General features: G+C 49.2%; 1 protein-coding gene across 3 annotated transcripts in view; it reads right to left on the minus strand.

Moving 5' to 3' along the window:
* The window catches only part of TNR (tenascin R), a 432,700-nt gene that overhangs the window by 73,744 nt on the left and 342,085 nt on the right, over positions 1 to 16,871 (minus strand). For 2 of the 3 annotated variants that reach the window (XM_070077161.1, XM_070077162.1), the window contains 4 exons: positions 15,378 to 15,937; positions 12,652 to 13,128; positions 5,910 to 6,173; positions 2,751 to 2,866 (listed from right to left, as the gene is read on the minus strand). In XM_070077161.1, coding sequence (XP_069933262.1) covers positions 2,751 to 2,866; positions 5,910 to 6,173; positions 12,652 to 13,128; positions 15,378 to 15,879 — 1,359 coding nt within the window. In that variant the 5' untranslated portion in view covers positions 15,880 to 15,937. The remainder of the gene's footprint in view (positions 1 to 2,750; positions 2,867 to 5,909; positions 6,174 to 12,651; positions 13,129 to 15,377; positions 15,938 to 16,871) is intronic. The other variant, XM_070077163.1, reaches the window with a different exon arrangement.

Genomic DNA, 16,871 nt, shown 5'->3' on the forward strand with positions numbered 1-16,871 from the left:
AAGAGTTAAGACTCAGGGACACAACCATGGAGTAGAAAGGAAAGAAAAGGGAAGCATGTTACATAGACTAGCACAAAGCAGAGAAGAAGGAGAAGTGGAGGAGAGGATGATGAAGGGCAACTTGATGTTGAGTCCAGGATTTATTATCTATCTGGCTTTCTATCTAGCTTATCCATCTTTCTGTCTGGCTCTGTTTGTCAATCGTACATTCCCTATTGTGTCGTTGGGAGTGGAAGAGAGAGCCCTTTCTGTGACAACTCGATTCTCCCCAGTTCTTCGCTCTCTGTTTATGTCTCCCAGGACGCCTTGTATGTAATTGTAGCCACACTCTTATAAATCCGTGTCACAGATGCCCCCAGTGGCTTCACGCTACAGATCACAGCAGTTATGCCACGTAGCCATGTCTTTAATCTTGCCATGCCCTGGCCACCCCATCTCTTACTTAGTGTTCTACACACTGGATGTAAAACACCAAAACCTGCATGTTTTCTCCTGCCTGAGCAGTAGAGTGACAGTATTCTCTCTGCCTTGTGACATCCCCAGTTGCATGCCATCCTCTATTGGTCATTTTAAATCAGATTAGACATGTAATAAAATATTTGTAAAGGAAGTCTGTTGAGGGGCTGGCATTGTGGTGTAGCAGATAAAGCTGCTGCCCGTGACACTGGTATCCCATATGGGCATATGAGTGCTGGGTGCTCTATTTTCTTTTTTCAATATTTATTCATTTATTTGCAAGTCAGAGTTACATAGAGAGAGACAGACAGACAGACAGACAGAGAGGTCTTCCATCTGCGGTTCACTCCCCAATTGGCTGCAACAGCCAACGCTGCACCAATCCGAAGCCAGGAGCCAGGAGCCTCCTCCAGGTCTTCCCACGTGGGCGCAGGAGCCCAAGCACTTGGGCCATCCTCCACTGCCTTCCCAGGCCATGGCAGAGAGCAGAATCGGAAGTGGAGCGGCTGGGTCTCCAGCTGGCGCCCATATGGGACACCAGCACTGCAGATGGTGGCTTTACTCGCTATGCCACAGCACCAGCCCCTGGCTGCTCTATTTTCAATCCAACACCCTACTAATGCCTTGGAAAGCAGCAGAAGATGGCCCAAGTGCTTGGGCCCTGACACTAGCGTAGGAGACCTGGATGAAGCTCCTGCCTCCTGCTTTGCCCTGACCCAGCCCTGGCCATTGTGGCCAGGTGTGGAGTGAACCAGCGGATAGGATAGAAGATCAGTCTCTCTCTCTGACTTTGCCTTTCAAATAAATAACATAAACCTTTAAAAAATAAAAAGAAAGGCTGTTTAGAAGCATTTAGCTTGCCACGATGTAATCATCTCCACAAAAGAGATTGAGGCACTCAGGTTTAGCTGACAGAACCCTGGGGCAGCAAATTGAGAGGTGTTTTTGTCTCAACAGAGTGTACAGTGTTATTTAAGTTCTCTTAGTCTCTATAAAGGAAACTGAACTGAAAGTAGAAAGAGGGGTCACACTTTATGAACTTGAAGTTCTTTTGTAGCTACAACAGAACATGATTCCAAGAATTTTGAAGTAAAAGGAAGATAAAATCACATTCTAGTTAGCCAAAAATGTGTCACTTGTAAGTGTGATGACCGACTGAAAAACTGCTCTCTGATGTTGAAGAATGGAGACAGAGGGAAGGAGCACATGGAACCTTAAACCCCCTGAGTGTGAGAGTTGGGGTGAACACTGAGAGGGACAACAAGCGTGGAATCCTAGAGTCAGGCACACAGCACTGGCCGTGGAGGAAAGCCAGCTTTCAGATCAGTAAAGTGAAATACGGCTTTAAGACACTTCTATACTCACAGACGAACAACGTGCTTTGTTTAAGGAAAGTGTTGCTTGATTATTGGGTTATACATTCATTATGAACCGTGCAGAGAGATCAAGGTGTTTTTGTGCTATGTCTCTGACCTTCAGGAATTAGAGCCATGTACGTTGACTGTAGGTGCATTGCACAGAATGAAGCTATGTCCTGACTGTGTCACTCATGCAGTTTTGGTTTCCCTTTTTTTTTTTTAATAATTAAAAATATTTAGCAGACATTTAAAGTTTGTACCTATGTGATAGGATAATAATATGTGGTGTTTTGATACATCTGTATGTTGTGTAATGTCCAATAAGAGTGTGTGTGTGTATACATATTTGTATATGTGTGCGTGTCCTCAACATTTAACATTTATTTATGGTGAAAACATCCAAAATCTGATCTTCTAGTTTTTCAAGAATAGACAAATATACAACACTGTAACATCTACAGTCTCCCTATTGTGCAGTAGAGCCAGAATTTCTTACTCCCATCTAGCTATAACTTTGTACCTGGTAATCAACTTTTCCCCGTTCCTCCCTTCCCACTTAACGTCCCTGCCTCTGGTAACCATAACTGTACTTTTTATCAGTTGGTTTTTCTGATGTTCTAGAGAAAAGCTCCAACTTTTTCATCCTCACTAAATCATGGCTCCCCAAACTCTGAGCTGTCTCAGCAGAGAGCTGGAGCTGATGGCTGCTTCCTGCCTCCCGTTATCCAGGGCCAGGGCGCTGCACTTGGAATCACTCTTGTTAGTCCTCATGCCTTTGTGAAAGAAACATTTTTTAACCCAGACACCCACAGAATGCCCTTTGGGTCTTTAATGGCTTGGAGAGAGATATGGGGGAGTGCCTGCTTTGCTGCCCCTGTTTCCAAGTGGAAGGTAGACGGCTCCACATAAGACTTTGCACAGTCTGACAAGTGTTACCTTTGGAATGAAGCTGATCTCCCACCCATCGAAAGAGAATGAGAAGGGCTCCCACTGCACCTCCACGGTTGTCTCTGTGATGGTCTTGAATTGTAGCCCTTGAGGAGTGGAGAGATCTGGAACACAGCAATGTGGATGACAGTGTCATTGCTGACCCTGGCAGGGACAGGTGCTTTGTCCTGCGAATTCCCTTCACTCCGTGAGTACCAGAACCAGTGGTGGATGATCCCAATTTCACTATGAACACAGGGAGTCCAGGTGCAGGATTGGCCCCCTCCTTTGTGGCCCTGGTGCTCCGTGTTGCTGGAACACACGAGCAAATGCCACAAACATAATCTGATCAATACGTTGACGCTATTACATAGTAGGCTACTGTTAACGCACAAAAGGCATCGTTTTCTTTCATTGCTAACATAGTAGATGTCAGCATTGACTGGAATGCCTTTTGCCGAGTATTTTAACACTGTCTTCGAAAGCTTAACAGGGTCCCTGGGAGGCAGATAGCCCACCATCAGTGTTCCAATTTCCCACGCAGGAAAAGGAGGCTCAGAGAAAGGCAGCTAACGATGTAGAGCGAGCCAGCTTCAGAATGCAGGCGAGGGTGTGTTCCTCGATCTGATGTGCATGGGCACCTTCAGTGTAGCAAAATCCCCATGTCCAGGAGGGTCTGGATTTTCTGTTTCTTGTAGGCAAGCAAAACCAAACATTCACACAGGACAAAGGAGATCCCGGGGATTTTGCTTTGTGTCACTCTCTCCTTTCCTCCAGTTTCTCTCTCTTCCTCACTCAGCCGTTCCTCGCTCTGGATTTCTTCTCCTCTCTAGATCTGCCTCTGTTTCTCCCCCAGTCCTTCTCCCCAGCCACACATACACATACACACGCACAGGTTTAGTGAGGTGAAGTATGCTTGTCCTGATGGCGTTCCAGTTCTCAGCCCTGCAATACGACAGTGCGGCTTTTCTCAGTTCTCCAGGGAGCCCGCGCCCATGTCAGCTTTCCTCTCGAGGGTTCTCCCGTTGGAAAGCCGACAGTTTCTCCTCCTTCCGGGTTGAAAGGCAGGGGTGATTCTGAACCCACTTGTGAGTTTACTTGATTTTGCCCTTGTCACCTGGGAGCTTGCCTGAGGGGTGCCCTGAGCTGACATAACAGCCTGGGAGATGGAAACCTCCTTGCCCTGTGTGCATGTGACAGAGGGGAGTGGGGCCAGGTTCTTAGGTGGTGACTCCTCCCCACGCAAGGCGGGGAGGGCAGCAGGTGGAGCCTGCCTCTCCGCACAACCGCTGCAGATGTTTAGAACTAGCTCTCAGGGACCAGAGGGGTTAAAAAGGGGGGGGTGGGGTTGGTGGAAATAAGCAAGGATAACTAAAGACGTACTAATAGGCAGCATTCATAGGGGCAGTCCATTAGTATAACAGGGCTTTTGTCACCTGGAAAGCAAAAGGACAAGAGGACTTCACTTCTGCCCCTATCTGTGTACTCTCCAAAGTGCTGTTCAAGTCCTGGGCTTAAGTGAAGCCCTCAAGACCAAGTCTTCCTATGGGCATTTGTTTTGGCCCCTGCACCCTGACATGTGAGACCTACATAAAACAGGCTCAAGTTTCTTATCCTTTGCCTGGTGATAAATTCTGTTTACTGACTCAGGGGCTTGCTACATGTTGAAGAACTTATACTTTCATAACCACTTCTTTTTTTTTTTTTTTTTTTTTTTTTTTTTTTTTTTTTTGACAGGCAGAGTGGACAGTGAGAGAGAGAGACAGAGAGAGAAAGGTCTTCCTTTTGCCGTTGGTTCACCCTCCAATGGCCGCCGCTGCAGCCGGCGCACCGCGCTGATCCTGGCAGGAGCCAGGAGCCAGGTGCTTTTCCTGGTCTCCCATGGGGTGCAGGGCCCAAGCACCTGGGCCATCCTCCACTGCACTCCCTGGCCATAGCAGAGAGCTGGCCTGGAAGAGGGGCAACCGGGACAGAATCCGGCGCCCCAACCGGGACTAGAACCCGGTGTGCCGGCGCCGCAAGGTGGAGGATTAGCCTATTGAGCCACGGCGCCGGCTCTCATAACCACTTCTTATTCCAGTGTCTTGTGACTGTCCAAATCTCCATGTCACTCACACCTCACCTCCTTTAGACATACTATTTTCCATAGTTTCATCAGACATAGCCCTGGTTTTTTTTTTTTTCCATGTGTTCAAGAGGCCTCACACATAAGGCATTTGTGTGTGTGTAGATTTTGAAATAATTTGGGGTGCTCAAGGTACAATGTAGCACCCAAGCTACTGGAACATTTTCTCACCTGAATTTCTCACCTTGGCTTTTGAGAGTCGAAAGTAATCAAGTCTTCCTGTAACAAATTTAAGAATCTAGAGGTGTAGACAGAAGGAAACGTGTGCTTTCCTGTCTTCTCATTTCACTCTTTGATGCCATCAGTGTTAATTGCTGTGCAGTCTTTTCTATTTCTTCTACACTTAAATAAGCATAAAAATATACATACATATAGGAGTTCTCCTTCCTTTTGTAAAGAACAAAGATTTCTCATGGAGAGTGGCTTTGGTTGCTCTCCGTCTCTGGGTCTCTCTTTCCCTTCCATTGAATTTGTTTGCACTAAAATCTAGAGTTTCAAGTTTTGTAACTAAAGTGGACTACCAAGATATTCTGCTAAGGGAAAGACCATAAAGAAATGATGTCACCTCTGTGTGAGAAGTAGATGTTGCCAGCTGTGGTTTTAGTAAGATCCTTCCCCCACTCTGCTACACACTTCCTGTCTGTACCACACCACTTAGCACTGGCTTGTTATGCGTCCTATTTCCGATCTCCTGGCTTTGAATCCCTTCCCAGATTTGAAGTCTGTATAAGTCTCATACTTTATTGGACTTTTAATCAGAGTCTAGCTTATAACAAGTCAGTACTCAATAATTAAAGTACTTTTTGTCCTTTTTGTTCTATAATTCATGGGAGCTGCCTGAATTTGGAAACTGTCTTTATCAGAAGTGCCTTTTGAATGCTGTCCCCTGCCCTAAGTGGGTCACGTCTGAAGCTCTTGCCCTCAACAGCTGTGACTATCGTAGGCATCCCTGGAGAATTAAGAAAAGACACTACTATCATGAATGCCCATGAACTCATGTAGGAGAAAGGGAAAATGGAGCAGGACAGGGGGATGGTACGTACGAGTGGCCACCTTGGCAGTGATGGGAAGGCTGAGGATGTTGCTAATGACAGCGTAGACGCTGATGTTGTAGGTGAGACCTGGCTCCAGCTCCGTGATGGTGACACCGCTCCAATCTCCAGGCACCCGCTGCTGGAGCTGGAGGCCCCCCAGGGCCGCCGGCTGGTAAGAGATCACATATTCCGTCACTGCCATCGGCCCGTCCCATTCCAGCTCAAGGGACCTGTCGCTGATACCAGCCACTCGCAAGTCCTCTGGAGGGGCAACTACCGGGAGGCAACACAGACAGCGTGAGCTCAGAGGACTGCCTTCCCCATCCTGGACTCAACATTGTTCTCATCTCAACACCCCACCCCCTCCACCTCATGCCCTGTCTGTAGGTGCTGCGGGGCTCCGGGTTTGCGTGATGGGAACTCCTGTCAGAGGCAGGTTCTCAGTCTTCTTGGTACCCCAGTCTCCACAGTGTCATGTGTTACTGGGGCACTGGTGGCTCCGTGTAGCGTTTAAGCCAGACAGGAGAGAAAAGCAAAGCTCTCAAGAGTGTTTCCTTATGGTCATCTCTAAGACAGAGGCCAAGGAAAATTAGTTTTACACAGCTACATTTGTTTCAAAACTTTAGCGGTTTCCTGGTAGAAGGAGACCTGCTGGCTTGGGAAAGCTCATTGTCAAATTTTCAGGAATTTTGCAAGACTGCTGTTAAATACAGTCATTATTAAGGATTTCATCTTCTAAATTTACAACGAGGTAAATCATTTTAAAAATGAAGGTAATAATTACTCAAAACTCACCACTTTCCAATGATTATACTACTCTTACTATTATCTGTGCCCCTGGGTAATTTTACACGTGTTGCTATCTCTCTGGTGGAAATACCATATAATTCTATTCTGCACATCTCACCGCGGCTCCACTTTCTGTGATGTCATGCTGGCAGTTTGAAATTGACCATGGAGAGACTATTGACACCGTGGAAATTGGCAAATGTCACAAATCTGGGCTTTTGACTTTTTTTCCCTTTAGAGAGCCAGTTGTTAGCTATTTCATAGCACAAATCTTTGGGTAGTTTAGTAAGTGACTCTCATCAGATTACCTTGAAAGCCAATCTGATTTGGCAAGTGGAGCTAAAGAACTGTTGTTGGATACCTTGCAACATTTAAGAAGCCAAAAACAGTCCTGATACCTGATGAAGACACTCAAAGGCCCTTCTGCCAGGAGACCACTAAAGTTTTGAAACAAATGTAACTGTGTAAAACTAATTTTCATTGGCCTCTGTCTTAGAGATGACCATAAGGAAACACTCTTGAGAGCTTTGCTTTTCTCTCCTGTCTGGCTTAAACGCTACACAGAGTCGCAGAGGTTAAACCACATTGGAACAGCCTTTCATGTGTGATTCACTTGGGAAATGAGGATTCTCCAGTGGTGTGGGCATTAAATAATTGAACCCTCAAGACCAATTAGGAGGCTGTGTTCAGTGTGTCTGTAATTGGACCTGCTCATAGATAAAACCAAAGATCAGGCCAACATTTAGATGGTGGGAATTAACTTATAAATTTTTGTGAGGGTACTTCAGAAAGTTTCTGGAAAATTGAATTAAACCAAATTTATCTAAGTGCATAAAAATTTTCAAATCCATGCATAGTTTTTTCATAATTCGCTTTTGGAAAACCCCTCAGGTGCACAGAATTCATTTTTACAGCAAAATAAACTTATCTTTTAATGATATCTTGCAACCAGTTTTTCAAGTACCTTCAAATGTAGTGGATATATTGACTGACTACAGGGGCGGCGTTGGTTTGGGATTTCTCTGTTGGGTGACCCCACTCTTTGACTTTTGTAAGTGAGGAAGCATGGGCAGGCTGCTTTGCACAGGGCCTTGTGGTGGGGAGTGCCCGGCCTTCATGTGCTCACAGATGAACCCTGAAGTCCTTGGCACAGGCAGAAGAGGGAGGCCCTTTCACTGACCCCAGTCTCAGGGACAGAAGTTAGCAGCGCACATTTGCTGTGCTGGACGTTTGCTGTGACTGCTTTTTTCCCAAACCATTCACTGCATGAAACATTCTAGAAAGTAGAGCTTCCTCTGATCGAAGATGGCAAATGATGACAGAAACAAAAAAATTAAAAATGTATTTAAAAACAAGCAAAATTGAAGAATTATCAATAAAATGTGAATGATTAAATCTTCAAATGGTATTTTATAAATAATTCTGATTTTGTTAAAGCTTTGGTCTACACTGTGTATTTTGGGACAGCCTGTAGAATGTGTACAGGGTTACTCCTTAACCAGGCAAGAAGTGTTGAACTAGAGGACCTGTCCGTGTTTTGTATGAATACATTATTTATTATGCACCAGGCATACTGCTAACCACTTGTACGTGAATTATCCCATTTCAGCCTCTCACCAACACAATGGGATGGGTGTTACTGGTAGCACTATTTTATGGATGAGGAAATTGATCATAGAAAACATAGAAGCTAGGATGAACCCAGGCAGAATGCATCTAGAACCTCTTGGCCACTATATAATGCCACTTTGTATTTACATAGCCTTTCACATTGTGAACACTATGTTCTGACACACCATCCAACTAGATTTTGTGAAAGTCCTTTAATAGCATCCCTATGGGATAGTTCGGGTAGACATATTTATTATTATAATTATTATTTGCAAATGGGGAAACTGAGGCCCAAGTTAAGAGCTGTGCCAAAAGTCAGGGAGTTGGGTCACAGAAGAACTGATTCTCAAACATAGATCTTCCAGGGGCAGTATTCTCTCCTCTCATTTGCACAGGGGTTGTAGTGCACCAATGCCTCCTTTCGCTGATATACAGCACCTTCGAGTGCACTGTATTAGGAATAATTCAGACTGTGTCACAAGGTGTGATCTCTGGACTGGTGCTCACCCTAGAGGTGGCGTCTGGCCATGCTACTTCCAGCTGTCCACTGCTTCCAGGTTTCCTATGCCTGGCTCTCCTGCCAGAGGACAGCAATGGCCGTTTCAAATTCCAAGTCCCCAACGACTCGTGTTGCATTTGGAATAAGTTGCTGTGTCCCTTCATGGCTCCTTCTTCTGGAAAATGAAGCTAATGATGGCAATGGAGAGCGATCTAAGGAGAGCATTCTAGGATTTGGAAGCAGAACTTTTTTTTCCCCCTTATCTTGGCGCCTTAGCTTGAGACCTGAGGCTGGGGGTTGCACTGCCTTCACTTCTGTCTGGGAGAGCGGTGCTGGCAGTCACTCCTGGTGGGAGGACTCTGAGCGTGGGTCCATCACCGTCTCCCCTGTAAGTCAGCAGTAGCTGTGCACATTGGGTGTCAGGAGTCCTTATAAGGTGAGATAACACTGAACTGTAAAGCAAACTACAGAAGAGCCTTGGGCTCTGAGTCAGTGAATTCATGGTGAGTGCAGTGTTTTGCGTCTTCCTTTCTTTAGGGTTTCAACCATGGAACTGGGGGAACAGTAGGCTGTTAACAAAAGAATGAACTGTGTCTGGAGAAATCAGAGCTGCCTGTCTGCAAGGAATGGTGCTGTTCACTTTCTAGATCTTGGATGAGTCTTGCATTCTGTGTGGTGCGCGCAGTGGAGTCAGGTCCTGTGATGTGTGTGTTCTGAAGGGCAGGCGGTTCTGAGTGTCAGGAGTTGGGTTGGCCACAGTCCTGACAGGCAGAGGCGGCTATTGATGGGTTTACAGGGGAACAGCTTCCTGGACTGTCTCAAGACCCTGCTCCGGTGGTTCCTTGGTCCTGCTGACTCACCGGGAGTTTGGGCTAGCTCTGTGCTGTGCTGGGGGCAGCTCTGGACAAATGGTACATGCACTTCCCTACTCTTACCTTGAATCATTTGATACTGTTGGGTTTTACTCTTTTTTTTTTTTTTTTAAATTTTTTACAGGCAGAGAGGACAGTGAGAGAGAGAGAGATAGAGAAAAAGGTCTTCCTTTTGCCATTGGTTCACCCTCCAATGGCCGCTGCGGCAGCACACCGCGCTGATACAAAGCCAGGAGCCAGGTGCTTCTCCTGGTCTCCCATGGGGTGCAGGGCCCAAGCACTTGGGCCATCCTCCACTGCACTCCCTGGCCACAGCAGAGAGCTGGCCTGGAAGAGGAGCAACTGGGACAGAATCTGGCGCCCTGACCAGGACTAGAACCTGGTGTGCCGGCGCCACAAGGCGGAGGATTAGCCTATTGAGCCACAGCGCCGGCCAACTGTTGGGTTTTCATGGCAAAAGGCTACTTCTTTGGGTTTAAAGTTTTTATTTTCCAATTCTGTTCTACTAAGCATCTCAGAGAGGATTAAAGAGTGCCAGACATAGGTAGAAGATCAGGGTCCTCATTCTTACTCCACCATTAATGAGCTGCCTGGCTCTCAGAAAATATCTCTGTCTTCCTGAACTGCTGATTTTTAAATCTGTAAAAACGAGAAGCCTGGAGTAGCTTCTTTTTAAGGCCTGTTTTAAGTGCTCCTATGCATGAATTTTTGTTCCATTGCCTTTACGTAGACACAGAACAGAGGCAGAAAGCTTGAAATTTTGTCCCCTGGCATAAAAGAGCAAAGATCAAGGCTGGGGTCAAACGTGGTGGCACCTGCTGACACTGTTAAATGGCATTTCCGCCGTCGGGACCTAGGGGGCCTCAGAATGAAATCCGCACAACGGGCAGCTGTTTCCCCTGCCCCTGCCAAAGAGGAAGCAGTGACCTCCAAGGGAGCACATTTTATGACTCTCCATGTTTTCACCTTCCTAACCCTTCTCTCATCTCCTTACGCCTGGAGGCAGTGGGGCAGCAGTGTTGTCCTGTGTGCACCTGGCCAGAAACGTCCAACATGGGTAAATAGCCCCATCGCCTACAGTCTTTTCACAAAGGGCAAGCCAAGTAGCACTTTAGCTAATGACCTAGATACTACTCTAGGAGAGACCTGAGGCACTCGGTTTAAAAGGCAGGCATTAAGAGCGGTACATCCTGCCATGAGTAATGGCTCCAGGGTTGCTATGGAAACAGATGGAGATTATGCAGCTGCCCTCCTACATGCACGTGAACCTGTGAAGTCGCTGCTCCTGGCCTACAGAAGGCTTTTCCTCGAGCAGACCGAGGGCACCTGTGCCCACGGACTGGACTCAGCCCCGTCATGGTTACTCCAGCAGCTGCTGTGTCTTCCCCGAGGTGGCCAGGAGGAGCTTTCTCTGGGTCAGCTGGTGCCCTGGATCAGATCAAGGTTTCGTTTGCATCTGAACCCATTCCTCTAGAAAAGCGGGTCAAATGCACTTGACAGGGGGTGCAGGCCAACCAGGATGGAGCCTACAGGGAAGCTCGTGCGCTCTGGAGGAACATCAACGAGGAAGTCCACGCAGCAGCTGCGGAAAAGCCGCGGCAGCTTCCAGCTGGAGCCTCACCCCCTGATGCAGCTGCTCCTGTTTCAGTCTTGCTTCCCGGGGACTCAGGAATCAGAAATAAGGAGGCTTTAACTTCGGCAGGAACTTTGCATTGCAACAATTGGTAGAACGACGGTATTTTTAGAAAGCAAGCAAAATGAGGAGGCTAAATGACATGACTGAATATGGAAGACAGATTAAGGAATATGAAATGTTTTTCCGAAGCAGTGCATTATTGGCTTGCTTTTCATTACAGCCATTGATCTTTGAAAAGAGTCTCAGCTGAAGTCACGTGGACAGGATGCTTGCTTTGCCAGGAGGGTGGGAATCAATGGATAATGCTGGAGGAGGAGGGGAGGCGTGAGGCTGGTGTCTCAGGATTTACCCCGCAAACAACTGTCAGATACTGATCAGAAAATTCCTAGACTCACTCAATTAGAAGCTTTAAATTGCTTGTTTGTTTTTGTCTAAATTTTTCCAGTGGGCACTCCGCGACCTAAATGGAAAGGATCAACTACTTAGTCTGTACTGCTTAAAACACAAGCAAATGCATCAGCAACAGTTGCTGATTTAATCAAAAGAGAATGAATAATAGGGAAACCGTGAAAATAACCTGATGTGGGGCCTAAAAAGGAAAACAAAATAGAAGACGCCACAGTGTGAGACTGGTGTTTTTCTCACTGTTGGGTTTAGAAACCACCTTAGGACATCACCTACAAAGGGGATGGATTCCACAGTGCGAATTACTTAAGGGGCTGGTTCCAGTGTGCTGTGTAGTCATCGGGAACAACATGAGTCGTATGCTTTTAACAGCCTGCACTAATTGCTAGAACGCTCGTTGCTGATCAGCACTTCCAGTGTGTCACTCCTGCGTACATTTAGTTCCGTGCCCACAAACACTTTCTCCATGTGGTGCTAGGTCATTTCCTAAATCAGCGGCCCCTTCCACTCTGTGAGCTCCAAGCGGAGAGTCTCCCAGAGCCCTCTGCCCTTTGCAAGTAGCACAGTAAAGGGGGTGTCCCTGGGATGTGACACAGGTGAGGGAGGGACTTGTGTGCAGGTGGAACTCCCGGAAGGCCTACGGCTTAGAGAACAGCTCTGTCTCAGGTGTGCCCCGTGGTCTCCCTCTGCCTGCCCCACCTCAAGGACAGTGGGGAGTTGGCATAATGAAGCCATTCCTTGGTTCCATTCTCAGGAATAAAGACCCAGGTTCTAGCCTGAACTTGACCTTTTCAGATTCCCCCCTCCAATCTGTCTCATCAGAAAGCAAATGAGTGCCACTCAGTGGGGGTTCATTCCGCCTGGCGTTTTCAGGTCCCCGGAACATCAGCCGGTTTGTGGGACCACCCTTGCCAAATGCCCAGAGTCCCCCCTTCCTACCTGCCGAGCAGTCAGGGCCCTCGTAGCCTTCCTCACAGATGCAGAGCCCCTCCAGGCAGTGTCCGCGGCCACTGCAGGCGTTCAGACACCGCCGCTGGCCGCAGTCCTCGCCAACATAGCCCTCCTGGCATACACAGGTGCCGTTGGCGCATGTCCCCTTCCCCGAACAGTCCCCGGGGCACCTCAGCTCCCTGCAGTCCACGCCCGTGTAGGGCTCTTCACAGACACAGTCCCCGTCCACACACAGCCCCCGGGAGCTGCAGTCTGTCGGGCACCGGAGCTCGGAGCAGTCGTCCCCGCTGTACTCAGAGTCACAGATGCACTGGCCATCCACACACACGCCCCGGCTGGAGCAGCCCAGCGGGCAGTAGGGCTCTGAGCAGTTCTTGCCAAACCAGCCTTCATTGCAGATGCAGCCGCAGGACTCGAGGCTAAGGTTGCCATGGCCACTGCAGTGAGGGGTAGAGTCCAGTTGTCCTGGAATGGTCAAGGAGAAGGTCAAAGGGCAGCAGTGGCGTCTCCCGGAAGTGCTGCTGGGGAGGGGAGAGGGGGGAGGGCAGGGACCTCCACTCATCTTCTGGTCACATTTGTGCCGCGTGGGAGTCGAGCAAAGCAGAGTTTGGCACACGCATCTAATTCAATGAATATCCCCCTCCCCCCGCAGGGTGGGCTCTCTGTGCCTAGCATGGTGCTGGGGCAAAGTGAACGAGATCCGGTCCCTTCTCCCCCAGTTCGGGTTCAGGGTAACTTAGGCTGAGTCCCTGGAAGTGTAACTTAGGATGGAGACTGGCACTAAGTGACCTGCTGGAAGGTGTCCCCAGGAACTGCTGACGGGGACAGGGGGAGGGCTGGGGGCCAAGGTGCCTAAGCCACGGTTTGTCACCCAGCAAGTCTCAGGCAGGTTAGGTGGGCTCCGGGCAGCAGAGGGTGCTAGTACAGGACACACCTTATCATGAGGTCGGGGCTGTCCCCAGGACGTGTAAGTTCCAGGCCCCTCCCGTCTCTCTGGACATGCCAAGGCGTTCCACTGTTTCACAAACCTCCATGCCAGGGCCACTAAGAAGGCTTCCCACATCCTCAGCCTCCTTCAGTTAACCGCTTGCAGTGAGTCTGTCAGGCCTCCTTGCCCCAGCCTTTCTGTGGTGTAGCTACAGGGGTTCATGTGTCTGTCTAGCACGAACTAAACAGATGCAAACTGAGCGCTGGCTTCCCGTTTCTCTCTGCACTTGGCCCTGAGTTGTTGAAGTCCAGGGACTTCGTTCTGCTACTTCACGGAACCCCCGTGGCCTGAAAAGCTACCGCACTGACACTGCTTAACTTAGCTCTTCCATGTGGATCTTCTAACATCTGCCAGGGACTCTGGAGGGGGGCTGGTAAAAAGCCCACTTCTAAAGAAGCCTGTCTCCTGAGCTGCAGGCAGTCCGTGTCCATGGTGGCCTGCCCGGAGACTACCCGACTCTCCAACTCCATTGAAGAGATGAGCTGACCTGACCATCCTCACTGAAGAACAGGAGCACCTGGACTTGCTCTCCCATCCTCCTGATTGTTTTACCCATAGTGTTGGCTGAAGGAGATAAGAAAACCCCATGAAATGTTCCAATACTTGAAGACCGGCCACGTGCCCCCGTGGAGCTATGGCCACACAGAACGGGAAAATTTCGCTCCTCTTACCTCCTGCTTTCATTCCCGGGAAAGCCTTGAGAGCTTGGACTCCATAGAGGGGAACACTCAAGTCTAAGCTGTATGACAAATGCCTCTCCCCAAAGAACTTAACTGTGCGGTTCCAAAGTGAAGAGGATTCCTGCCCCCGGGATCCGTGAACACTCACTACTGCTTATGCGGCACTTACTGGAAGCCAGGGTCTCATCTGAATATGAGCTTTTATATTCAGTTACTCCTTCATGTTCTTTCTACCACCGTTTGTGGACAAGAAAAGAAGGCACAGGTCATGCATCTTGCAGAGGTCACAAACTAGGAAGTAGCAGAGTCGGGATTCGAACTCAGAAAGTCTGGCTCTGAAGACTCCATCATGTCTTCCGGAGCGGTAAAGAGAGCAACTCCTAAGTATATAGTTAGGGACGTGGGTGAGGCTGGAGGCAGATCTCCTGACCGTTCAGCCTTCTGGGGGCTAGAATAAGCTCTGTGAGTGTGTGCGCATGAGAAGGCGTGTGCATGTGTGTGTGTGTGCACGCAAGTCTGTGTGCACTTACATACACATGCACGTGTGTATTATGGAGGGGCCGGGGATAAAACTTCCGTCTTGGCGGAGAACGTGGGGACAGGTCCTCCGAGAGCGCGAGGACCATCATTTACTCAGACGGGAGGAAGCCTGCGGCAGAGCGAACGGAGCTCCTGCCTGCTCTCGTCCCTCAGGTTAACGTGAACAGATACCAGTTCCGCAGCCTCTGAGAACAAAGGTGAATGAAATCAGACATCAGATTCCCCGCTCGCCGTCCACGGTGCTGTGTTGATGTACCTGCCTCATCCCCCGGATCAGGTTAATGTATTTCAGACTGGCTAAGCAGCGCCGAGAGTCCTGCAGCAGCTCCCCGGGGAAGGGCTGCGCTTAGATCTTAGAGACACTCGTGTTAACCGGGAGCTGCAGACTCGGGCAAGCTTGCCTTTGACGGCCCCGTGAAGGGAGGCTGGCTTTCACTGGGGCGCGTGGCTCTCCTTCCCCCTCTCTGCTCAGCCCTCTCCTGCCCTCCTGGGAGCCCACACTCTACCTGTGGCCGCGCTTTCCGGGCAGCAGTTGGTGCTGCACTGGTCCCGCAGCACCGACACCTCCCTCTCCAGCATCTCAATCCTGCTCAGCAGCTCCTGCAGCACCTGTGCCGAGCCCGCGCACGGGCAGGCCTTTTTGGGGAGGTGGATCCTGTGGGTGAAGGTGACCTGGCTCTCGTGGTCTGAGGTCTGCCCCGTGTACTCGGCCAGAGTCTCGTCTTCGGCACTCACTTCCTGTTCGGCGGAGGCCTCCAGCCCGGAGGAGGAGCAGAGGCTGTCCAGGGGCACGTTAATGTTGTACACGTGGTTGAAGAGCACAGGCTGCTCCTTGCTGGACGTGTTGTAGCTGGCGACACCTCCTTCCCCCTCCACTGCCCGTCGCTGGACTCTCTCCGTGGTGACCTCCAGCTGACACTCCGAGGGCTTGAGCATGGCGCCCAGCAGGACCAGGTTGACGCCAATGAGCATGTTCTTCAGGGCCACTGTTTCCCCCTCCACCCCCATCTTCCAGAGCTCCAAGTTCAAGGCCGGCCTGCAGCACACAGCATGGAGTTGCAAGAATCTGCAAGAGAAACCGAGAAACGAGGCAACCTCTGAGACACGTGCCGTGGTTCCGTGACTGCGTAATCCTAAAACAGCTTAAGCGTGGGCAGCCAGGGGCTGTGAGTCATGGAGGAGAGGGACGTGGGGAAGGGCCAGTGGCTGCCAGGGTCACGAAGGCCTGGGATTTGTTCCCCTGAGGACTGAGTCCCTGGAATGGAGTCTGCAGAAGGCCACTGTGCTTTCCTGAAAGCCTTTTGTGGAAGACATGAGTGTGGCTTCCAGGGTGGGTTTCTCCAGGACATGCTGGACCCGGGGTGGGGGCTCTGGGGGTGGGCCAACCCTCTGCGGATACGCAGAGCTTCCTTTCCCATCTGGGTGAGAAGTAGGAGGAAGGGGACCAGGGAGCCCCATGTGCACTGTCGCATCTCCCCAGATACTAATTATGAAGGGGCTCCACCAGTCACGTCCAAGTAACGTCTTCATTAACTCCTCTAAGTTCATCTGTTCAATACAGGTTAAATTCAGAACAACCAACCAGGCTCATAATACAGTTCCGGGTATTTGTGATTGGTATTAATCCTTGGGTACATTTGTGATTATCTGGAACTGTGTGAGCCGAACTTTCCTTTAATCTTCTCATTAGTGGAGTTCCAGCGCTCTGTGACCACAGGGTGCCTTTCTCTTGAGGTCTTGTTTAAATTGCTAAAATAATGAATTAGCTCCTCTGTTGGTTATCTTGTCACCAAGAACCATGGAGCACAATAAATTCATGGCAATGTAAATCAGTTTTGCAGAAATTCTATTCTCTTTTGATTCCTGAAGTAAAAGAGAAAAAGAGACTCACAAAGTTTAACTCTAAAGGTAAATGTTAAGGCTGCTAACAAGGCTGAGGGCTGGGGACCAAGAGAGAGTAAACGTGAGTGTACAATAAAGGGAATGCATGATCAGGAACA

Source organism: Oryctolagus cuniculus, chromosome 7 (genome assembly GCF_964237555.1).
Source record: "Oryctolagus cuniculus chromosome 7, mOryCun1.1, whole genome shotgun sequence".
Taxonomy (NCBI): domain Eukaryota; kingdom Metazoa; phylum Chordata; class Mammalia; order Lagomorpha; family Leporidae; genus Oryctolagus; species Oryctolagus cuniculus.